Genomic DNA, 26462 nt, shown 5'->3' on the forward strand with positions numbered 1-26462 from the left:
AAGAAGAAAGTGGTGAGGCGGAGCTGCCGCCGAAGTGCCGCTGATCATGATTGCGGCTTTTTTTTTCCCGCCGCTTCGGGCGGCAAAAACCCTGGAGCCGGCCCTGGGTACAATAGTCCAGAAAGGTTGATAACTACTGCTACAGATATTATAGCACTCAATACTGTTATACACCTGATCATGGCAACTGGTTTCCAAGCTTCCGACAAGGTAGCAATCAATTCACTACAAAGTTGAATTTCAAATAACCAAGAGAACAGGTATACTCTTTGTCATGTTCTCCCACAACACGCAATCTCCATCTGATCACATGAGCTACAAGAACCAAAAGAGAGGAGTTTCACCTAAAAAACCGAAATACTGCCAAAAAATTATTAGTCTTCAAACTTGTGGAGGCAAGAGAAGGAAAGAACACCCGCACAGATGGGTGTAGACAGCTGCCAAGATCATGCAAAAAACAGAGGGAGAAATCAAGAAGACAAGTAGGACTGGCTAGAGCCCATTTCAAAAGATGAAAGATTTCATGGAGAATAATCTTCCTCGTAGCCTGCTTCTCATAATATATGACTTGTATCTCCTCCAGAGACACTCACCACAAAAAAAGGAGAAATATATTACCATTACCCAAAGAATTCAACAAGCAATATTAGCAACATTTTCACAGCTTCAGAAATGGAAGCAATGGATTGGATAGTTAATTCTTGGATTACAATGAGTTCAAAGAAATGTATCATGAGAAGAACCTTTAATAGATTACCAAAAAATGGTCTCTAAAAAATGTATCAGACAAAGGCCAGATAGTATTTAGTCAAGAGCTGATATAATCTGTGGGATAAAGGCAGAATGCTCTGGATGCATCAGAATAAGTGAGATTTCAGTAAACCATTAGCCTCTTCTCATTCAAATTCCTCCTTGAGATTATGCTGCAGCATAGAAGAAGTGAGTCGATAATAGCCATTAGCATTTTAAAATATGCTTTTAATTGAGCAATCCCTATAAGCAGAGATCTAAACTGAATAACCACATAATCATCCCTTGTTCTCCTACTCTTTCACCCTCAACTCAACATGTCACATGTAAGATGGTAAGATCTCCTGAGCAGGAAATGAATCTCTCTCATTTTTTCTGTAAGCCACCTGGGACACTTTTCATAAAAATAATAAATAACAGTAGAATTAATGCAATAATCATACTGCTGATGACAGTGAAGACAAGCACAAAACATACAGAAAACCTATAAGCTAGGATGCAGTTTGATCTACTGAAGAGTTTAGAGGATTGGGAAGTCAGGCAGCCCTTGCTTTCCCACTGACTAATTCACTCCCTCATCTTTGGAAAGTCATTTTCTCTCTCTGCCTCAGTTTGCCAATCTGTAAATTAGGGACTTAATACTTACCCACTTTACAGCACTTAAAGATCTATGGATGAAAAGTATTATGAATATTTACATTATACAGTAATATGGAAAGAAACCTTTTTAGCCCACAATGACTACATTTCATAGGTAGAATGAGTGCTGAAGAATACAGAAGCACATAAAAAATCATCTCCAATTATTTAGGCTCTGAGAAGAGTTGCTAAAATTAAGTCAGGATGATTAAACATTTCAATTATACTGAATGTGAATAGAGACCTTTGTTGCAAATTTTTAAAAAACATTTCATCCAAACATTATAGCTATATTATAGATGAACCAGTAACTCCATAATTAAGATGTTATTGAAAAATGCATTTCAAGTGGAGACTTATTCCCTAGAATTTATTTAAAAATCCCAAAATGTTATCTCCCTAGCCTGTCACCTGATTAAAAGGATCCAGATTGAATTTCTGTTGAAGTTTTAAGTGATTTTGTTGAATTTGTTAAACATTAGAAAGAACAGGAGTACTTGTGGCACCTTAGAGACTAACAAATTTGTTAGTCTCTAAGGCCTGGTCTACACTCCGGGATTAATTCGGATTTAGCAGCGTTAATCCGAATTAACCCTTCACCCGTCCACACTACAGAGCCAGTTAATTCGAATTAAAGGGCCCTTTAAATCGATTTCTGTACTCCACCTCGACGAACGGAGTAGAGCCTAAATCGATTTTGTTAATTCGAATTAGGGTTAGTGTGGCCGCACACCACCGAATTACTGTGTTTAAGTTAATGGGGTAGTGTGGCCGCACACCACCGAATTAATGTGGTTAAAAAACGAATTAAGGTGCTTAGTGTGGCCGCGCACAATCGAATTTATACAACCTGTTTCCCAAATTCGAATTATCTAAATTCGGATTAATCCTGTAGTGTAGACATACCCTAAGGTGCCACAAGTACTCCTGTTCTTTTTGCGGATACAGACTAACACGGCTGCTACTCTGAAACCTGTAATTAAACATTAGAAGCATTATACCAAGAGTGTCATAAATATCTGCCTAAAGTTGGGCTCCAATGCAGATATTTTCAAAGTGGTTTAGGGGATTTGAATGTCTAGTCATTTTAATGGGGACTGGGTGTCTAAATCTCAAGTGGCTTTGCAAAGCTCTGCCTTAAGTTCTTATCTAGGCAACTAAAGCAATGGATTGGTTTTTAAAACAGACTGAGGACCCAGCAGCTCTCATTACACTTCAATGTGAACTTCTAGCTGCTTAGAACTTTTGGAAATCAGGGCACTGATTTAGAGCCTATGTATGGATTTAAGAGCCTAACTTTAGGTTCCTATTTTTTGAAAATTTTGACGTTAAATTACCTGGCCCAGATTCTCTCATCCTGTTCTGGCCACTTTGCAGCAGTCTGGTTGAGCAAAGCATCAGAATCCAGCAGTAGCAGTCCAGCTGCGAACTCACCAGCACAAGGAAGATATCAGCTAGCATAAAGGGGAATAAGTGGCCCCTACTCAACCTGCCGCCTTGCACTGTGATGCAGGTGGGGTTGTCGGAGCACTGTACAGCTATGCCAATTACGAACAGGCATAAATAAGCGCATCCTGTAAACTGCTTTAATTTACGCCAATGGATGGGGGTTGGCACAAATGCCCTATGAGAATCAGGGAAACAAACTTATCCTGTAATGCTGCCCCCCCATCCTCTATTCTAAGCATATTTAGTGCAGAAGAGAATCTGAACTACCTGTCTTTTGAAATTTTCACTGGAGTTGTAGACCATTGTGGGGAAAGGCCTTTTCCATGTTTATACATCCAAATAGTGTCTGTGGTTTAGCAAATATGATATGATTTAATTTTTACACAATAAAGTATTTGTAAACATATTTGTGAATAAAATGATGCTCCATAACCCAAGGATTTAAAAATGATATGTTTCTAGTCCTCATGGTGATGAAATTGTGGACCAAGTGTAAACCAATGCAATGTCAACTCTGCCTGAGTCAGCAAACAGCCTAAAACAATGTGAACTGCCTTATTCATCTGAATGTGATTAATTCTAAAACCTTTAATTCTAAAAATGATCTGTTTTGAATGTCAACATTGTTCACTGTTTTTCAACTGATAATTTTAGTACAAACATTCAGCTACCATGGCAAAAGGATCTGATGCAATGTTTGCTGTCAAGTGCATTTGATGATAAACTGAATGTTGCCAAAGTTTTGATGTCTAGAGCTTTAGATACTAAAAGTTTTCACATCACTTGTAGATTCCAAAATCTAAGACATGAGTTAAATTTACAGTGTATTAACATGCATTTTTTAAAACATAATCAATATTACAATCATTTCAATTTCTGCTGTGATATTTTAGCCAAATTATTTTTGTACAGTATAGTTTATAACAGGAATATAATTGATTTATTGATTATTTTTTATGGAGAATAAGTTCTGCATGTATTTTTGCAGAATAGGTAAGTAATGGGAAACAATTCTTGGTCAAGAGCCTTACAGCTCACTTTGTTAAGTGATTATGCACTTCACAAAGCACAGCTATAAGGAACACTCCCAAACTTGGAAGGGCCTGCACCTCCTTGACCTGGGGCGGGTGGGAAGGGAGAGGAGGGACAGGGAGAATCATCAGAAAGGGAGTTGTAAATTTCAAATAGTAATAAGAGAATCATTAAATAAGTTAGAAGCATTTTATGAAGAATTCATTTTTTCCACATTTGCACTGGTTTTATAGCATTTCTTTAGGTCACTGTATTTTAATATTGGGAAAACACAGAACTTCAAACTTGTTATATTCATATATCTTAATAATGTCTCCAGTACAGAATAAGTGAGAGAGTGAACTTTTACACAGACAGGAATAGTTTGCATATTGGATTTCACAATAGCTACACAAGTACCACAGTGCCCATAATATACAAGCTCTCCTCCATACCATAGTAGCAGGTATGTGTACACACGTACACACACACACACACACAGTTTTCACATAAGCTAGCCAAATACCCAAATATCTACCCTATGTACTACCATCTAGTTTAACATCAGTTTCCCCTTACCATAATGCTTGGACTATTTACGCTCAGCAGCATTCTCCTTCACTGTCCCCTCACCACCATGCCATGTTTAAACATACACAGATGATTTCACGTTGCTATCTCTTTACAGTAATACCCAGATATAAATGTGTGCCAGTTTCAGATCAGCTCTCTTGTTACTGTAATGCTGGGACTACACATATACAGCTATTTTCACATCAGCCCTTCCATTACCATAATGTTGAGCGTCCTGCACCATTATATTAGCACTATATATGCACAGCTGGTTTTACAGCAGCCTCACACACTACAGCTCTGTGCATTAAAACTTTAGAAATCACTTCTTCTCTCATACATAATGGGTCTAATTCTCTACTGCCTTTCACCTTGCATAATCAAAGTGAGACCAGAGGGTGTATAAAACCGTATAAAATCAAAATGATGGCATTTTACATCTGTTTTGCACTCACTTCACCCAAGTATAAGACAGTGGAAGATCAGCCCCAGTATTTCAATCATAACACTCACATAAGTATGAATAAGAAATCAAAATGGTTTTTTTTCTAAAAATAAAAGAAATGCATTAATGTAGATTTAAGGTTCTCTGGAAACCATTTGGTTTAGTATATTTAAAAAAAAATAGTATATTATGACAATTGTGATTTCACACTCTTGAAAAATATGACTTATTGAGTATAGAAATGCAATAGGATATGACTTCAGGTTGCTATGTTATTTTTTTAAATTGAGTACACGTACTGAAATGCAGCACATGAAAGATGGTGTTTTAAAATCCATTCAGTTAAAGATTTCCTATATTTTTAATGCTTTGCTTTTATTGATGGTGTCCAGTAACCTTAACTCCATGGAAAAATAAACAGATACACTTCATGCTTTTATACCATTTGCACTCCTCCCAATACTTTAATGTGCACTGATACCGTATGTTCAAAAGCAAGACAGTACATTAGCCAGGATGTCTGAGACAAATATTTGCATAATACCATAGGAAGATGCTCTTGTAATAATGAAATGCTGCACTCAACATGCTTCAGGATCATATAAAATGAATATTTTAGTATTTGATGGGATCCAGTAGGATATATATATAAGGAAACATATGGTACTAATATGCGTCTGTATGGTCTTCATTCAGCAATACAACAATGAATTTACTATACTAATGCAATCTTAGGAGGTCTATTCTCCTGTTGATGTTAACGTTAATGGGAGTTACAAGCTGGTATGAAGAGAATAAACCCGTAGGTGACACAGTTGTAAACGTTCAATATAATTTGCAGAGAGCTAGAATATACAGGAACATGATTCCCAAATGTAATTTCTATATAAAGATCAAATAAGTAACTTATTATTACACTTACAATACTTGTGGACTACAGTGTTGTTTCATATAGAGAGAAATATTATCCTATTTATAATTATCTTCCATTAGATTTCTTCTAACCTTAAAACTGAAAAGAGGAAATAAAAGATACACAAATATGTCTACTTTTAAGGACTATTGTGTCATATACAGTTACCAAGCCATTTACTTATAGAATTATCTTGCATCATCAAAAATGTTGAGGTGCAACTGCATTGCATCATTGTACTTGACACATCTAACATCCACATGACTGGAATATGAAAGCTACACAAACTTAAGCTTCTTCCACATTATGAATGTCAGATACATGATACTGACAAAATATTAAATAGAACTCCATTGTTGTAGTTTAATGGAATACAAAGTTATTAGGCAGAGATAACAAACTGTATGAAAGCTTCTATAGAAAACAACTGAATATTTAAATTATTCTGTTTCCATAATTAGTCTTATTAATCTTATGAGCAAGACTGGCCCTATACCACACCCACAGGTGAGAGGTTTGGCAACTAGAGAGGCTAGAAATGCTTGTCATTATGTCAAGGATGCCAGCGGGTTTTGGCAACTGCAGGAAAGGGATCAAGACATTCATGGCTACTCGGGATGTGGGGTTACCTAGAAAGGTTTCATCCACAAGAAGGAGACACGGAGAGCATTATCTTTCAAGGGCATGGATCAAGTATGCCCCCAGCAGCTGGGAGCTGCAGGGCCCCACCACGGCTCAGAGCTCTGGGGCTGGCAGCTGTGGGGGACCCTACCCCCTGTGGCAGCTGAGAGCTCTGAGGTCCCCACTGGCTGACAGCTCCAGCCCTGTGGTCCCAGGGCTGAAGCAGAAAATGTCACGGAGGTCTCTGGAAGTCACGGATTCTGTGACTTCTGTGACATAATCGTAGCCTTAACCATAGTATATGGATATCATTATAGTATGAGTACAGGGCCGGTGCAAGGAAGTTTCACGCCCTAGGCGAAACTTCCACCTTGCCGCCACTCCCCGACCCAGCTAACCCCACCCCCCGCAGCAGCTAACCACGCCCACCTGCCCCCCCACCCCCGCGGCAGCTACCTCCCCTCTGCAGCTAACCCCGCCCGAGGAGCCCGCCCCAGTTCACCTCCGCTCCGCCTCCTCCTCTGAGCACGCCGGCACCGCTCTAATTCTCCTCCCCTCCCAGGCTTGCGGCGCCGATTGGAGGAGAATTAGAGCAGGGGCTGTGTGCTCAGCGGAGGAGGCAGAGTGGAGGTGTTCTGGGGCAGGGAGCGGTTCCCCTGTGCGCCACCCCCGTTACTGCGGGCGGCCCTCCCCACGCCCCCCGCCCCAGCTCACCTCCACTCCACCTCCTCACCTGAGCGGGCTTTTAGGCGCCTTCCACCACTAGGTGCCCTAGGCGGCTGCCTAGTTCGCCTATATGAGTACCTCAATTCATAAATCCTTTCTTCTTCCAAGGATGTGATGGTGTGTGGAATTGTTCTGTTGACTGGACCCATTCATTTTCAGTATACAGGGTCTGGTTTTAAAATTCCCAGGCTGACGTAAAGTTACTTAATTGTAAACATCCCGGACTAATGTATTTAGCTATAAAGTTGAAACAATGAAGTGTCTACCCTGGAAGTATGTATGCTCTGGTTTTGTTTTGTAAATTAAGTATTTTGAAGGCATTCCTCTAAGAGATTTTTAAGCAGTTTTAAGTTTTAATAAAAATTAAACGGTATAAAACTCTTTTATTTAAGCCTAAATTGCCAATATTAGCAAAATACTGGGACCTTCGGGCTCTTGAGTAAGAACCTTATTAAATGTCCATTTAGCCTTTCCATTGATTTCAGCAGGCCCTGGATCAGGCGCGAAAAGCAGACATATAAACAGCAAGGACTGAATCAGTAACCAGTACATCTCAAGTCTAAGAGCCAAATTCCTCCCTGGCGTAACAGCACAGAAATCACACAGAATTAGACCAAGGATGATTCTCCCTGTGTTTATCCAAACTGACCTCCTTTGTTCCCATTTTAAAGCGATATTGCTAATTATTTATCCTTAGGTATTACAAACTATCTGAACTATCTCAGATAATTTGGAAGCAAATAAACCAGTTATTTTGCAGAAATGATTTCTTGTAGTCACAACAAGTGGTATCCAAGCTGACAGTAAGCAAACTGCAGTGCTTACAACAGTGGCTTTTATAGAAGCAGTTTAGCTTTAGATATAGAATGTCTGTGTCCTAAGTGTTCATGGGGATTGTCAAAGTAACTCATAAATAAAAGCATATTTGTACCTTCTTTTAGATCCAGAAATAAAAATGTACTTGTAATAATGCTCCTGTTATCCCCTACAACCAAATTCTTTGTATGTCACAGGTGTCAATTTTTCATTTTCAAAATCTAGTCTCTATTTTTCTCTCTCAGACATAACTCTGAGGCCTTTTTCACCATGCTAGGCCACGACTGCATCCCTCTGTTTAATCCAGTTCCTCTGCAAACAATGAAGTCTCAGGCAGTTTTAATTGACTCAGAGATGTTACACTTCAATTTCCCATATGTGCCACTAACCCCTCAACTGTCTCCTTCATTAAATGTCAATCTTCCTGTGAGAATGCTCCTTCCTTTTGTTGTTGGTGGTGGTGCTGTTTTCTAAACTGAATGGTGGATGGGCATGGTTCAGGGGTGGGGGATTCTTACCTGCTGCTTTGGCAACATCTGCAGTTGTAATATTTTGGACATTTGAGTGCATTTTGAAGGTCACAGCTGATCCCCGTATGCTACAAAAAGATTTAAAAAATATGAGATTTGTAACAAAGAAATACAACATAACACTTCTTATCAAAAACAAGACTTTAAAAAAAAGATGAATTTAAGCAACACTATTAAGGCATCATTTATTTCTTTTCCTTTTAGTTCATTAAACACATTTGCAACATCCATGTAAACTTTTATATGTGTTTTGTTTTAATGTATCATATGTCTGAAATAACTTTACAGATATTAATTAAGCCTCATGACACCCACCGTAAAGGTACTGTGCATGTTACAGAGATGGGCAAACTGACGTACAGAAAACAAGTGATTTGCCCAAACACCACACAGAGCATCAATGGCACTCAGAATCCAGGATTAAATCAGATGTCCTTTCTGATTCTGCCAGCCTTAGGTAAACGTAGCTTATGTCACAAGTAGCCCCATTAAAACCAATGGATATCTGGAAAACCTGCCTTATAGTGAGAGACAAAAGAAGCTCAACAAAGAGAAGGTGAAGAGATGATTTGATCTGGGTCTACTATTACCTTCATAAGGAAAAGATTTCTGATAGTAGAGGGCTCTTTAATCTACCAAAGGTGTAGTGACGTCCAACTGCTAAAAGCTGAAGCTAGACAAATTCAGACTAGAAAGATGGTGCAATTTTTTAAACAATGTGAGTACTGAACCACTTTTCTAGGGATCTGTTGGATTCTCCATCACTTGACATCTTTAAGTCAAGACTGACTAGCTCTAAAAACATCTACTCTAGCTCAACTACAGTTATGAGCCTGCTGCAGTAACCATTTGGTGAAACTCTATGGCCTGTGTTACGTAGGAGGTCAGACTAACTGACCACCATGGCCCCTTCTCGCCTTAAAAGTCTATGAATCTATGAGCAGTTTACAGAGCACAGTACTAATCAGCATGATAACGAATGGTAAAATCATAAGCATAGTGTTTGCCAAAACAAATGCCTCAGTGTATTTTTTTAAAGAAAAGTAAATCAACATCAATAGTTCCATACTCAGAAGTACCCCAATAATACCAAATGGCTGTGCATGTATGATGAAGGGGATAAAATTAGAATGAAAACAGATTTAAGTTACAGGCTTCGTAGATTATTATAAAGAGTGAATAAAAATCAGATTGTATATATTTTTCATAAATTTTCAAATACACTGACAAGTCCCTTTTTAAAAACTCACCAGGTAATGGAATGCTTTAGAAGGAATCGTGTGCTGTTTGTGTACAGCTCAGTGCAAGGCTGAATAGCTATGAAACTTAGCACCATGATAAAAGTTAACCCATACAGTACATGATATTTGATCTACTTGGTTGTGACAGAATATACCCCTGTGTTCACACCCAACACACTAGTGTAATAATGTTTGTACAAAGTCTGCCGTGTGAGGTATCATTTAAAAACTCATAATTTGTTGATCAGTAATATCATAGCAAAATGCGTGTAGTAGCGTTATATGTGAAGTTATAAACATAAACTGAAATCATGACTAAAAGTATGTTTCCTAGGTAAGTCTGGGGAATGGCCAAACCAGTTCCTTGGAGACAAAGGATAAGCAAGGCTGACGGACCATTAACTGCTAAGTGGCCATTCTTTGTCAGGAAAGGGGGAAGGGACAAAAAATCTATATCTTAGCAAAGAAACAGCATGGAATTTCCTTCCACACAGACTGCCTGTCACCTTGCTCCCAGCTGGAAATCCTTCTCACAGGGTGGGGACAGGACTATAAAAAGAAGGGACAAACACCCCACTGTCTCTCTCCCTGCCCATCACATTTATTGCACCTGAAGAGACAAAGGAAGCAGCCATTGGACTCTGGTGGACGGGTCCTGACCTAAAAAGTTTGTTGAGTAAGACTGCTGAAAGCATGTGGTAAGAACTTTGCTTAGAATCTAATGTAGTTTGTTAAGTTAAGCACCAGTAAGCATTTTATATTTATTTTTCTCGTAACCATTTCTAACTTTCATGCCTCATTACTTGTACTCACTTAAAATCTCTCTTTTTGTAGTTAATAAACTTGTTTTATTGTTTTATCTAATCCAGTGTGTTCAAGTTGAAGTGTCTGGGCAACTCCATTTGGGGTAACAAGTTGTGTGCATATTATTCCCTTAAAAGAATAATGGACTTAATATGTTTGCACTGTCTAGGAGAGGACTGGGCAGTACAGGACATATTGGGGGGAAATCTGAGACTGGGAGTGTATCAGGGTCACCCTGTGGTAATCTTTAACGCTAGTAAGAGCCAATGTGTGGCTGGTTGGCTGCAGCACACACACACAGAGACATAGCTGGGAGTGACGTACATGCTGGAGGCTGTTTGTGAGCAGTCCACATTGGACAGTCCACATTGTCTATCATTGCATTATCTGAGCCCTCTCGCTAAAGAAACCAAGGAAGCCTATAAAAACCCAGTCAAAAAGCTAGTTGTTCTATTACACTTTTGGAAATATACATACAATATTATAAATAGTTTTCAAAGCTACTGTAGAAAACCAGAAGCTAGAAGCCAGGACTTAGCCTAGGAAATTTCAGTTCCTGGCAGTTAGCAAACTATTACATAGCGATTAAATAAGATCGTTATTAGAATTACCTCTCTGCTCTAATAATTCTGACCCTGGACTAGCTGTGGGCACAATGAACACTAGCTGCCATCTCCTTTACTCACATCACATCCAGTGTGCACATTCTATTCTGAGCCAATGAAGATTGACAGCAATCAATCAATTTTTCTTCAAGTACTTTTCAGAAAAAACAGAAAGGTCTATTGCTAAAATGACAACTCAGATGCCCAGTCACCAATATCAAAGAAGTTTATTTTAATAAATGATGAGTGTCTATATGTTTCGTCAGCAGCATTTAAATAGTATTTTCTATATTATAATACTTAACACGTGTATGCACTTGCATTTCATCTGAGGTTCTTAAAGTGCGTTGCAAACATTCAGGTCACTGGCAGATTCTGGCCATGAGGCTGAGATAGTTAGCCACAGGAGAATCACCCACTGTAGGGGCACCCTTAGTAGTAATGGGTATGCTCCTAAGCTGTCTCCCACCATCTGCTGCTCTAAGGCACATGGCTGGAGCTGATGATTCTGCCAGTTACTAAAGACAGCCCTTCTTTGTGGCAGATTACATCACACTATCATTCAGTGAGCTGTGCAGATGAAACTGATCATAACTATAAAACAATGTGGGACCAACCTACAATAGAGCCAGTCCAGGATCAGGGAAGCATAAAAGCCAGTTTTGCATCCCCTCCCCAAGCTTCACTAGCCATTCCACAATTGTAGCCAAGGATCTGGACATCCGGATCACACTCAGAGGAGATATTAACCCCCACAGATGAGTCAAAAAGAGCCTCAGTAACTTGCCAGGATGACAGAGTGAGTTACTGGCACAGTTGGGACTAGTAAGGTAAAAGTGTGGTCAGGGAGTTTGGCAGCATTGGTGTACTTCTGATTAAGATTTCTTTCTATCGTCTTGAGCTATTCAGAGCCTAAAATGGACTCCTACAACCTAAACATCTGGAACCAGCCTGGTAGGTAATCCAGTAACAGTGCAATGTACTGCCATGAATTGAACAAAAGCTTGCAGCCCAAGGTCCTAATCCAGAATGTTTGGGGAATTTCATAGAGGCAGGATGCTCATGACCTTGGGTGGGAAGGAGCATGTCATGTTACTCTCTAGTGACTCCATCTGTCTAACTCAAGAACATGACACAATCTAGGGTAGGAAAGAGACAGTAATCTTTCCTCTGCTGAAAACACTGTCACTGCCCCGGAGGGCTTCTGAAAAAGTGCAAGGAATAAAGATGAAAAACAGTTGGGGTTGGAAAATTCTCAGGGGACTGAGAAGATATTGGTGAACTCCTCTTCCCACAATGGGAAGAGGAAATCAAAGGTTTTCAAGATCCTCAGTAATCCATTATGATGTGGGATACTATTTTGTTATTCTACAGTATTTAACTCTTGAATGTACTGTAAAAAGATTTACTGGAGGATAAAAACATACAACTTTTTTAGGCATATTTACTGTACATGGATAACACAGAAATTCTTTTCAGTCCCCCTCAGAAATTGTTGACCATTGGCATTAATTTTGGTTAAAAAAAACCCCTGAGCTCATTGGACAAAATTGCATTTACTGCTAGGTGTATTGGGAATGGTCTTACAGCTTCAGGAGCTCATAAAATAAAGACTTTTCTCATGGGGGTTTTCTGGCAAAAAGCACTCAATAAACAAACATTTCAATAAGAATGCTTGTCCTCCTGGGAATCCTGCATTGTTCATTATATGTAGGAGGAGTGTGTTACACCAAAATATAATAATATTTGACTGATAAATATTTTTAAGAGAGCTTTAATGGGAATTGCAGTCTTTGAAAAGGGTGGAAGGTGCACAAAATGCACCTACGACACAGTGAAAAAGAACCTGAAATTAGTTAGCAGGGATCAAGATGGATTAATTGCTTGTTCTTGATGCTGCCAAGTACACTGAAGCCTAGCTAATATTAATGACAATTGTCTTTACATCACTCTAAATACTGAGGCTCACTGAAGTGAACACTATTGTTTATGACCTGATGGATTGCAAACAAACTGTTCCCACAAATCACTGATGATTCTGCCAGTTAGTAAAGGAATCCCTCCTTTTGTGGCAGATTACATCACACTAGCATTCACACTGAGCTGTGCAGATGGAACAGATCATAAATATAAAGCACAATATACAGCTTGAAAGATCAGAACAAGCAACGTGGTATTTCTTCAGCTAAAAGAGAAATTAAAAATGTCAGGAGGCAGCACATTTCATCTAAAAATACAACACTGCACCTAAGATTTTTTTAATACCGTTTGAACTGGATTCTGCTCTCATTTACATCAATGCAAATCTGGAGTAAACTCCCTTGACTTAAATATGAGAGCAGAAGTTGGCTCTTAAAATGCATTCCATCTAAATTACTGTAATCACACATAACACTTCTGATAATACTTTTGCTAAAATGTTTTTCAGCAAAGGTAGGCAAATCTGGCTTCTAGGGTAATAAGCACGAAATGCTCCCTGTGCAAAATGTAATGTCTGTTTCAATGATCTGCTAAATATATTACTTGAAATGTACAGACTAATTACCCCCTCTGTTGGCTGTCAAAACTTCTGCTTTTTTGTTTTCTAATTTCAGTAATGTTTCCTTCAGCCATATTAGTTTTTTTTAACAAAGACATTCAAAGCCTATTGCAAATTGTCACCCTTATGTGCTATTGTTTTCTATTCTGTTTACTATAGATGAAGTAATTACAGTGTTTGCACTGAAATGACTTGAAGGTTGATTGCTGATTTAATGCTACTCACACATACCCCTCCCCACCAGGTTTATATTATCCATCTGGAGGTTAGAAGGTGCATCTTTCAACATGCAGAGGAAGTAAACAATATGTCTTGTGTTAATATATAATTATAAGTATTTCCTTCCATTCATTGTTTTACAGACCAGCAACATTTTTGTTGCATTTTGCCTGTCAACAAATGAACTGCCTGAAAAAACAGAACTGCAGTATGATCAATATGGCAATGTCCATATCACTTTCAAGCCTTAGGTTACAATTATATATTTGAATGACAGGACTTAAATCTGTATAAATTATGTATCAAGCTTTGCATGCCTGTTCTTCTCCCTCATGTGTATACTCCTTAGTACCACAGTATCATATAGGTTTGCTGTGAAATACAGTTACAGTCTATAATACCCCCTAGTGGAAAAGGATTTGAGAAACAAGTGCCAACATGGTTATGTTTATTCTTAGTGACAAGACATGGAGCTGATGCCAGCTGAATTTGAAGCTGGACCACATTTTTAAAGAACAATGAAACATTTTCCTTGAGACTGGGGGATGTTAGGGGGAACAGTGGATAATTACCACATTAAATATTCTCTTATCAACCCTGTTTCATAATACAAAGCTGGTCTTAATACAACTCACATTTGAAATTCGAAACAGTACAGCCCTATTTGTTCATTTAAAAGATCTTTAATCTTTTGGGGTTAAGAAAAACAATTAGTAACACTCCAGAGAACAGTGCAAACTAAATTTTATAGCAGTGAATGTAATTGTTTTAGGGAACGTTTGGAAGGCTTGAACTAATTGCTTGCAATGTTTATACATTTCTGTGTCTGCTGTGTTTAGAAATTTCAAGCTTAGATCCATCTTCAATACTGCATGGAAATCTCCTTTTCTCCATGGCATCGTAAATGAGCTGAAAAATTAAGACTCATGCACTTCCACAAACACATAACATATGAAATGCATCAATATTTAAACACACACACTTATATTATACATACAGAGAGAGCAAATATCTAATGGTGGCATTTTCATGATATGGAACGTCTGCATAACACTTGACTGATAGAGCAAAACAAAGCCAGAGGTGTGTTGTGTTTGCTCATCCCTAAACAATATAGATCCAGATTCACTGGAACACTCTGGCTGGTTTTGCACGTCCCTTTTTAATCAAACCAGCTGCAATCCCATTTTAAATGGTCAGTTAAACGCTTTGAATGGAATGGTGCAAAGGACTCAGGTTGTATTAGTGAACCTGATCCAAAATGTATATTGCATGGGTCAATGTCTCCAATGCTATATTTATATCATACGAACTGGTATTTCAGTAAAAGAAATTCAGGCAAACAATTCAATAAGTAAGCAACCCTGTTCAGACACAAATCCTACAAAAGACCCTTCCCTTAGGCTATTTGTTAATCTCCCTCAAGAAAATTAGTCAGATTGCCTGCATGAGAATCCATTCCATGCTGGAGCTCAACACAAATGGAGGTTATTTACTGTAACTGGAGGTTCTTCGAGATATGTGGTCCCGCACATGTACACATGTGCGCAAAGTGTCTGAGTACAGAATTTCCTCAAAGCAGCAACCACATTTGCAGTAGCTCCTCACATTCCCAGCCCAGGGTATAAGAGGCAGTGCGGGTTGACTTCTTCGGTTCTTACTTCAACCTCTTCTTACTTCAAATCCAACAGGATCTGAAGCAGATGGGATAGAGGGCAGATAGTGCAATAAAGATATTCCACGCATTTCAAAGAATCTCCAGTGACAGTAAGTAACCTCCATTTCTTCTTCAAGTGAAAGTCCCTATATGTATTCCACATGTGGATAATTGGCAAGCAGTGTTCAGAATGGAAGTGGGTGCAAGGAAGCTGGTAGCAAAGATACTTCCAATACTGCCAATCCCCCCATTGCATCTGCAGCTAAGGCATGAACTAGGCATAGTGTGTCAGAAACATGTGGATTGAACTCCAGGTGGCTGCTCTGCAGATGTCCTGTTGTGGAACATCTGGTAGGGATGCCGTGGAGGCAGCCTGTGCTTCTATAGAGTGAGCTGTGACATGACAGGAGAAAGGATTTTGCTATCTTGTAGCACTCTACATTTGTTTATGAGAAGGTCATGCGAGACAGTATCAAAAGTCTTACTGAAGTCAAAATATACTACATCTACCACTTCCCCCATCTGCAAGGCTTGTTATCCTGTCAAAGAAAGCTATTAGGTTGGTTTGACATGATTTGTCCTTGACATATCCATGCTGATTGTTACTTACCACTTTATTATCTTCTAGGTGTTTGTAAATTGATTCCTTTATCATTTGCTCCATTATCTTTCCGAGTACTGAAGTTAAGCTGACTGCTGCTCTGTAATTCCCCAGTGTTGTCCTTATTCCCCTTTTTATAGATTGGCACTATATTTGCCTTTTTTCAGTCATCCAGCAGAGAAGGCAAAGAAAGAGTGACCACTTCATCCAGGGATGATGAAGAAGGAGCTGTCAGTACCTGTGGATCTGGTTCCAGCTCTTCCTCCTCATACACTGACGAACTGGCTGGTGAAAGGAAGAGGAACAGTACGACTTTTCAGAGGGCCCAGATGCCTGCCATAAGAACTCCAATAAGATGAGAATGAGGGGTCAATCGGTTGCAAGTGACCCCAAGGAAATCAGTACCAGCAGTCCCTGGGGTGAACGGGGGTTGTACCTGGCAGAATGGCAAGCATAGCACCTCAACTGTCCATCAGGGCTTAACTGATTCCACTGAGATACCGGTGTGGCCATATCCTCTGATTCCTCTGAGTCAGAGAACTGCTCCATTGGTAGCAGTGGTGCCATCAGTACTGGGGAAGTCTTGCCAGATGGTTGGAAGTGAGACAGTTCCTGGGCCAGTGATGTAGACTCCTCTGGAGGGAGTAAGGACATTCTTCAGAAGTGGAGACTGTGAATAAGGGAGGAATATATCTTCCGGTGTTATACAAGTCTCAGAATACCCTGGTGCCCGAGGGGTTCCATAGTTAACTCTGACATATCCAGTGCATCTGCAGTGACCGGATGGTCTTTAGATGGATGAGGCTGTATCCACAATTGGTCCAGACCAGCACTTATAGATGGAACCAGCAAACATCTATCTTTGCATTTTGGTACTGAGGTAACTGACAGAACCAGTAGATCTGCCTACTGGTATTAACCAGCCAAGAAAGTCCGTGGTTGGATTATGCCATACTACAAGATTCTACACCCATGAAAGCCAACTACTTTCCTCTAAGTTCCCATTCCAGGTAACTATAAAGTTCATTTTCAGCAAAGCATCAACACATATGCTCTTGTCACATTGATTTAATGTGATTTAAGCATATGCTTAAATGTTTTGCTCAATAGATTCATAGATTCATAGATTCTAGGACTGGAAGGGACCTCGAGAGGTCATCGAGTCCAGTCCCCTGCCCGCATGGCAGGACCAAATACTGTCTAGACCATCCCTGATAGACATTTATCTAACCTACTCTTAAATATCTCCAGAGATGGAGATTCCACAACTTCCCTAGGCAATTTATTCCAGTGTTTAACCACCCTGACAGTTAGGAACTTTTTCCTAATGTCCAACCTAGACCTCCCTTGCTGCAGTTTAAACCCATTGCTTCTTGTTCTATCCTTAGAGGCTAAGGTGAACAAGTTTTCTCCCTCCTCCTTATGACACCCTTTTTAAATACCTGAAAACTGCTATCATGTCCCCTCTCAGTCTTCTCTTTTCCAAACTAAACAAACCCAATTCTTTCAGCCTTCCTTCATAGGTCATGTTCTCAAGACCTTTAATCATTCTTGTTGCTCTTCTCTGGACCCTTTCCAATTTCTCCACATCTTTTTTGAAATGCGGTGCCCAGAACTGGACACAATACTCCAGCTGAGGCCTAATACTCCAGCTGAGGAAGACTCAACACTAAGAATATGATGTGTTGGGCTTTCCTGAATCAGGGCCAAAGCCAATATCTTGGCATATATGACATAGAAGCTCAGGACAGAGGGGAAACAATCATATTGGTTGTCACTGTATTTTGACCTTCAGCAAGATTATTTCAGAGGCACGTTCTAACTAGAGAGCTTTGCTTACAAGTAGCCAAAACTCCAAGCTGCATAATAATTCTGAGAACAGGGGAAACATTTAAAGGATGGGATCTCAAGATGCCCAATACATTTCCAAAATCCTCCTCCTCCATTGCTTTTTATTAGATTGTAAACATTGTGGAGGAGGAACAGTCTTTCACTATCCAGAACAATTGATGTTATTATTTATTTGTATTGTGATAGCATCTAGCAGCCCCAGTCATGGGCCAGGACCCCATTATGCTAAGCGCTGTACAAACACAGACCAAAAAGCCCATGTTCAAAAGAACTTACAATATACAACATGCTGATCAGAACCTCTGGGGACTACTGTAATACAAGTAACAAATTTTAATAGAATAAGTATCTTAATCCTTTCCGTGTTCTGTGTTAAAATTTACTATTGACCTGAGCAGGATATTATGGCTGATGAAGAGACATTTTTTCCTTTATTTCAGCCATTCTGTGCTTGTTGAGAAATGAGTTCTCATGTATCTATTCATGAATGAGGATCATGTACAGACTGAACCATATTTCATATCCAAATGTCTCTAAAAGTTGAGGGGTGGGGGGTGGGAATTCAGAAACAAAACTTTGATCTGGGTTGACTTTTGTGGCATGGAGCCATTTGTGCAACCTACCTACATGGTCCCATTTAATGGAATAATGTTTGTAGGTTCCTGCAGCTGCAGGTAAATCAGATAATTATTTGGACATCTTGTGCTGTCCCCGTAGCCTCTATCATTATGGACGTGCAACCACTGAAGTGACATTGCTGCACCAATCTCACTGATTATGGCTGACACAGTATTGTCAATAGCAACATCTGAGGAGTGAAATCACATAAAATGGTCGATCTGTCCAAAAAGACACTTTTCTTCAAAGGCAACCTACATTCAGTAAAGCTCTGATTCAAACTCATTTTACTGATGTCTGTTTCCAATGTGAAAAATATATTTGAAAATTAAGATTTGAGAGATTTTTCAATTCAATTGGTCCCAAGTGAAGATTTTTACTAAACCTTATAATTGCAATTATTTAATGAACGCTCAGCTCAGTTTTAATAAAGTTTATTCTTCACAAAATGAAATCTCTCAGATAATCACTCAAGGTCTACAAATAATTTCAGAGTTTTTAAATAATTTTTCTATTAATCTGCAACAAGCGTAAAACTTTCATCATGCCAACTCTGTGAAATTTGTCAACTTTGCCTGCTGTGAAAACTAGGTATCTAATTATGGTTGGTAGAAGCACAAAATACGCAAGTGCTGTAATTTACTTCCAGAATGCTGAACTGTAGAGTTTGGACACTGAGAAGCTGCAAATACATTTGAAACACTGGTTTACTGTACAAAGGTTTTGTTTTATTTTCCTCCAGAGTGGTAATTAAGTTAAGTCATTATGAAAGGAAGAACTGATGTTACATTTGTATTTTCATTTGTATTTTTACACATTTTAGTAGCCCCGCTGGTATACCAATAAGCAGGGGACTTGTATTTTTAGCCAATAAAGACTTAATCAGAGACATTGTTCACTGACTTTGGGCCTGATTCTCCACTGCATTGTACGTGGTGTAGTCATTTATGTTTGTTGAAAGAAAATGATGACAGGTATAAAATTTACCAAATCAGAGTGGTAGTCGGTAAAGCATAGTTTCGTGGCCAGAAAGTAATGCTTAAGTACTAGAGGAAGTGAGGCTGGAAAGCATGGTTCACAGTATGAAAAGGATTAGACTACACCCACCTGACGTGACCCATGGGCTGCACATGGTTATGGTTCCTTTGTGAGGGAAGTTCCAGTGGGAAGGCTGCATATCTACGGTCCCTTTAAAAAGCTAAATGTTGAGTACATCCAAGCCTCTGTTAAATAAGTCCAAGTCCCAAGGAAGCACACTAACTGGCTTTCTTCAGCCTAAACCTAAACCAGCCACAAAGATCCAGGACAGCTTGCTTCTTCCGAGCCCATAGTGATTGCCCACTTAGAAGTCTGGAAACTTCTCCTCTGGCAGTGGAAAAATAGTTCTGGACAACCCAATTGGCTGTTTCATTCCTGTGCCTCTTCCTCCAAACTGTGAGTGAGAAACACTCTCCCTGAACCAGTCCTCTCACTTCTGAAGGCATATTGTTTACTGGAGCTGTCATCCACTCCTGATGACGCATTTCCTGCTCCCTAAAGCCTGCATGAATCCTTGGGTTCCCACCACAGGCACTCAATGTTGAAGCAAACAACCCTGGGTTTGCAGCACAAGCTGGCTAGGGTGATGAAATGTACAAGAGATGTACAGCTGCTCATCTGGGCCAGCCGCTCTATACAGAGTCACAAAACTAATTCACCCATTGATTGAAAAACTGGGACACAAACATTCATTTTTTAAATATGACAGGCCTCTCAAAATAGATGATTCCTAGAACAGTGAGAGGTAAGTTTGGTCATTCTACATCATAAGCCTTTTACAACTTTAACTTCTATTATTCTATTAGTAAAGTGTGCTCAGTAGGCTAGACCAGAGGAGTAGGATTGGGAACCAAGACTCTTTGGTTCTATCCCCAGATCTGCCAGTGACTTGTATAAGTTTGGGAAACTCGTTTAAACTTCTCTGAGCTTCAATGTACCCATCTGTAAAATGGGAACAATTACATCCCAATGGTGTGTGAAAGGCTATATAAATGAAATGAGTATGATTCATCTTCACAAATTCACTTATAACTACAACTAAATGAAATTTTTCAGACAAAACTTTTTTTGTTGCTGAAAAATTCCAGATTTGGTGAATTGTGTTGGTCAAAAAATCAGAATGTTTCATTTTAATATTTTCAAAACAATGTTTCAATTTTTTCATTAAAACCAACTTTTTGTTTTGAATTTTATCTAAATTTTATTTAAAGAAAAGGTTAAAAAAAACTCTCAAAAACTAAACAAAATGTTTCATTTGACCAAATCAATTTTTATTTTATTTTACTTTTTTGGTTCATGAATTTTTCTTTTTTTAAGTTTCATTTCCACTCAACCTGAAACAAGATCTTTTATTTTCAAAAATTGGTTTGGCCAGCAAACCAAAAAATCTGTTTCACACAGCTCTAGTTATTAACCTTAACTTCAACAAATCCATATGGTGATCCTCTCATTACAGAGAATGGGACAGAGAGGAAAGGAGGCGAGAAAAAAATCTGAAGTTAAAAAAAGAAAGGCGTGCGGATAAATCAGAAAAAGCTTACACTTAGTATCACTTAAGGCAGTGGTTCTCAAAGCCAGTCCGCCACTTGTTCAGGGAAAGCCCCTGGCAGGCCGGGCCGGTTCGTTTACCTGCCGCATCCACAGGTTCGGCCGATCATGGCTCCCACTGGCTGCGGTTCGCTGCCCCAGGCCAATGGGGGCTGCAGGAAGGGCAGCCAGCACATCCCTCGGCCCGCGCCGCTTCCTGCGGCCCCCATTGGCCTGCAGCGGCAAACCGAAGGCAGTGGGAGCCGCGATCGGCCGAACCTGTGGACGCGGCAGGTAAACAAACCAGCCCGGCCCGCCAGGGGCTTTCCCTGAACAAATGGCAGCCCTAGTTTGAGAACCACTGACTTAAGGAGTATCCAAGAATTTGGTAGTTACAGATATGTAAGGTATTGGACCAATATGTGCCCTTAATTGCAGAGGTGCAACCCTCTCATTTAAGGGAAACAAATTCGTATATGGTAGAACAGAACTTTCCTTTCTTTAACTTGCAGGTACTCTACAAGGAAGAACCTGCAATGGGAGGAAAATGGCATGTCGTCAACACCACTGCTAGCTCTTCCTCCACCTGCACTTACAGGGCCCCCTGCCACACAGGCATCCTGACCCTGGAGGCTTCCACCCAGGCCATGGTCTTGATTTACTGGGAATGCAGCCTGCATTCCTCCACCAATGAACGCCAAGCAGGGGGAATCACCTGGTGTAAGAGGTGTCTGTTGATGGAGTATCTCAGGAAGCAGGTAAAACAGCTCCAGGAGGAGGTGGCTCATCTGAGTAGCATCCAAGAGCACAAGGACTTCATTGACGTGACGCGCATGGAGATATCTGGGACAGAGGATGCGAGCTGACTGCTGATGACTATAGTGGCACCAGAGGATGAAGGAGACTGGCCACCTCGAGCAGTAGACAGTGCTACACTCCCACCTCCAGGTTCCCTGTCCATTGCAGGCAAGAACCAGCACATTGTACTGGCAACAGGAGGTAAGGACTAACCCCAATGGCTGAGGAGGAGGAGGACGAGCTATCTGTCCCCACGACAGGGAGACTCATGGCCACTGCACCCAATACGAGAAGGCAGAAGATACTGATAATTGGTGACTCCCTTTCTCAGAGGGATAGAGGCACCATCTGCTGACCTGACATGATGTCCCAGGAGCTGTGCTGCCTGCCTGGAGCCCACTTCCAAGACATTACTGAAAGATTTTCAAGGCTCATTCTTCCCTCTGACCACAACCCCAAGCGGCTCATCCTCATATACACTAATGACACTGCCAGGTATGATCCTGAGCAAATCAGCAGTAACTACAGGACTCTGGGAGCAAGGGTGAAGGGTCAGGAGCGCAGGTTGTGTTCTCGTTCATCCTCCTGGTTGAGGGTAAGGGCCCAGGCAGGGACACATGCATCCTGCAGATGAATGCATGGCTATGCAGATGGTATTGATGGAAGGGCTTCGGCTTCCTCAACCATGGGACGCTGTTCTGGGAAAAAGGTCTCCTGGGAAGTGATTGGGTCTGCCTGACCATAAAGGAGAACAGCATCTTCACACACTGACCCCCCAGTCTTGTGAGGAGGGCTTTAAACTAGATGTAAGGGGATAAGATGACAAACACCCACAGATAAACATAAAAAAGGGTGACATCAGCAGACACTACATGTTGGGGGGGGAGACATGAAAAATTACAATAGGATCATAAGAACAGTCATATTGGGTAAGACCAATGGTCCACATAGCCTTGTATCCTTTCTTCCAACAGTAGCCCATGCCAAATGCTTCAGAGGGAATGAACAGAACAGTGAAAATCTTGAGAAGTCCCAGCTTCTGGCAGTCAGGTTTAGGGACCCCCAGAGCATGGGGTTGTGTCCCTGACCTTCTTGGCTAATTGCCATTGATGGACTGAGCCTCCATGAACTTAACTAATTCTATTTTGAGCCCAGTTATACTTTTGGCCTTCACAGCATCATCTGGCAATGAATCCACAGGTTGACTGTGCATTCTGTGGAGAAGTACTTCCTTATGTTTGTTTTAAACCTACTGCCTATTAATTTAATTGAGTGACCCCTGGTTCATGTGTTATGGGAAGGGGTACATAACACTTTCTTATTTACTTTCTCCATACCATAAATGATTTTATAGACTTCTATCATATCCCCTTTCTTTTCTAAGATGAATAGTCCCAGTGTTTTTAATCTCTCTCCATATGGAAGATGTTCCATACACCTAATACCTTTTCCAATACTAATATATCTTCTTTGAGATGAGGCAACCAGAACATACAGTATTCAAGGTGTGGGCATACCATGGATGTATATAGTGACATTATGATCGTTTTTGTCTTATTATCTATCCCTTTCTTAATGCTTCCTAACATTCTGTTAGCTTTTTGACTGCTGCTGCACATTAAGCAGATGTTTTCAGAACACTATCCATGATGACTCCAAGATCTCTTTCTTGAGTGATAACAGCTAATTTGGACCCATCATTTTGTATGCATAGTTAGGATTATTTTTCCAAAGTGCAATACTTTGCATTTCTCAACATTGATTTTCATCTGCCATTTTGTTCCTCGTGAGACGACCTTCCCTCTTATCCCATGACTGCTTACTTTCCTTAAGAGCCTTTGGTGTGAGACCTTGTCAAAGACATTCTGAAAGTCCAGGTACACTATATCAACTGGATCGCCCTTGTCCATCTGCTTGTTGAAATCTAATAGATTTGTGAGGCATGATTTTCCTTTAAAAAAGCTGTGTCAATGCTTCCCCTACAAATCGTGTTCATTTATCTGTCTGGTAATTCTGTTCTTTACTATAGTTTCAACCAATTTTGCCTGGTACTGAAGTTAGGCTTACTGGCCTGTAATTGCCACGATCGCCTCTGGAAACTTTTTTTTTTAAATTGTGTTATATTAGCTACCTTCTAGTAATCTAGTACAAAGGTTGATTTAAGTGATAGTGATAGATACATACCACAGTTAGTAGTTCTATAATTTCATATTAAAGTTTTTTCAAAACACTGGGGTTAATACCATCTGGTCCTGGTGACTTATTACTGTTAAATGTATCAATTTGTTCCAAAACCTCCTCTACTGACACCTCAATCTGGGACAGTTCCTCAAATTTTCATCTAAAAAGAATGGCTATGGTGTCGGAATCTCGCTCACATACTCTGCAGTGAAGACTGATGAAAAGAATCCATTTAGCTTATCTGAAACAGCTTTGTCTTCCCTGAGTGCTCCTTTAGCACCTTGATCATCCATCAGTCATAGGAGCAACAAGAGGGAAATCAGTGGGTGAATCTGCTCGACATCTTAGATGTCTATACACAAATGCAAGGAGTATGAGGAACAAACAGGAAGAGCTGGAAGTATTAGCACATAAAATGGATTATGATTTAAATTGGCATCACAGAAACTTGGTGAGCTAAATCTCATGACTGGAATATTGGTATAAAGGGGTATAGCTTGTTCAGGAATGACAGGCAACGAAAAAAGAGAGGAGGTGCTGTATTATACACCAAGAATATATACACTTGATCTGAGGTCCAGAAAGAGATGAGACCAGTTGAAAGTGTCTGGCTAAAGATAAAATGGGGAAAATATGTATTATATCATGATAGGGGTCTATTATAGACTACCAAATCAGGAAAAGGAGGTAGATGAGGCATTTCTAGAATAAATAACACAATATCCAAAACATAAGACCTGGTGTAATGGGGGATTTTACATTTTAGACTTGATTCTGACTAATAGTAAGATACTGGTTGTGAGTCTGAAGACAGAAGTCAATTGGGGTGAAAGTGATCACGAACTAATAGATTTTATGATTCTAAGGAAAGAAAGGAGTGAGAGCAGCAGACTAAGGATGATGAACTTCAACAAAAAACCAGACTTTAACAAACTCAGAGAACTGGTAGATAAGGTCCCATGGGAAGAAAATCTAAGGGACAAAGGAGTTCAGGAGGACAGGCAGTTTCTTACAGAGACAATATTAAAGGCACAACTTCTGATTATTTTAATACAAAGTAAAGATAGGAAGAACAGGAAGAGGCCGCTATCACTCCAACAGGACCCCTCTAATGACCTGAAAATCAAAAGAGAATCCTACAAAAAGTGGAAACATGGCCAAATTGCAAAGGAGGAGTACAAAAGAATAGTACATGCATGTAGGGACAAAATCAGAAAGGCTAAGACACATAATGAGTTACACTAGCAAGGGACATAAAAATCAATAAGAAGAGGCTATTTAAATACATTAGAAGCAAGAGGAAGACAAAGGAAATCATAGGTCCTCTACTTAGCAGGGAAGGAGAACTATCAACTGAACATCAAGAAGGCTGAGGTGTTTAATGCCTATTTTGCTTCAGTCTTCACTTAAATGGTGACAAGATGCTCAACACAATTACTATTAACAAGGGGGAGAAATGTAAGCCAAAATAGGGGAAGAACAGGTTAAAGAATATTTAGATAAGTTAGATGTATTTAAGTCAGCAGGGCCTGATGAAAGTCATCCTAGGGTACTTAAGGAACTAGCTGAAGCCATCTTAGAACCATTAGCAATTATCAGATTGAATAGGAGTCAAAAATATGATGCAATTGCAAAAGAGGCGAATATCATTCTGTGGTTTATTAATGGAAGTGTCATATGTAAAATACAGGAAGTAATTATCCCGCTCTACTCGGTACTGGTAAGGCATCAGCTGGAGTATTGTGTCCAACTCTGGGCGGTATACTTTAAGAAAGATGTAGAATAACTGGAAAGAGTCCAAAGGAGAGCAACAAAAATGATAAAAGGTTTAAAAAACCTGACCTAAGAGGAGAGGTTAAAAAACAGGGCATGTTGAATCTTGAGAAAAGAAGACTGAGGGGGGAGTGGATAAGAGTCTTCAAATATGTTTTGTCTGTTATAAGGACGACTGTGGTCAATTATTCTCTATGTCCACTGAAGGTAAAACAAGAAGTAATGGGCTTAATCTGCAGCAAGGGACATTTAGGTTAGATATTAGGGAAAACTTTCTAATTATAAGGGTAATTAAATTCTTGGATAGGATTCCCAGGGAGGGTGTAGAATTCCCATCACTGGAGGTTTGACAAATACCTGTCAGGGATGGTTTAGGTTTACCTGGTTCTGCCTCAGCGCTGGAGGATGGATTAGATGACCTCTAAAGGTTCCTTCCAACCCTTCATTTCTATGATTCTATGAACTTAGCCCATTTTCACTTGTAAGGGTATATCTACAAAGGGGCTGGGAGATTTCTTCCTAGTGTTGGTAGATAGA

General features: G+C 39.9%; 1 protein-coding gene across 1 annotated transcript in view; it reads right to left on the reverse strand.

The window, feature by feature from the left end:
- The window catches only part of PTPRN2 (protein tyrosine phosphatase receptor type N2), a 688626-nt gene that overhangs the window by 481539 nt on the left and 180625 nt on the right, over positions 1–26462 (reverse strand). Inside the window, exon 10 of the mRNA XM_029911620.1 lies at positions 8462–8541. Within this exon, the coding sequence (XP_029767480.1) occupies positions 8462–8541 (80 nt within the window). The remainder of the gene's footprint in view (positions 1–8461; positions 8542–26462) is intronic.

This window comes from Terrapene carolina, unplaced genomic scaffold, assembly GCF_002925995.2.
Source record: "Terrapene carolina triunguis isolate 2854851 unplaced genomic scaffold, T_m_triunguis-2.0 Scaffold111, whole genome shotgun sequence".
Taxonomy (NCBI): domain Eukaryota; kingdom Metazoa; phylum Chordata; order Testudines; family Emydidae; genus Terrapene; species Terrapene triunguis.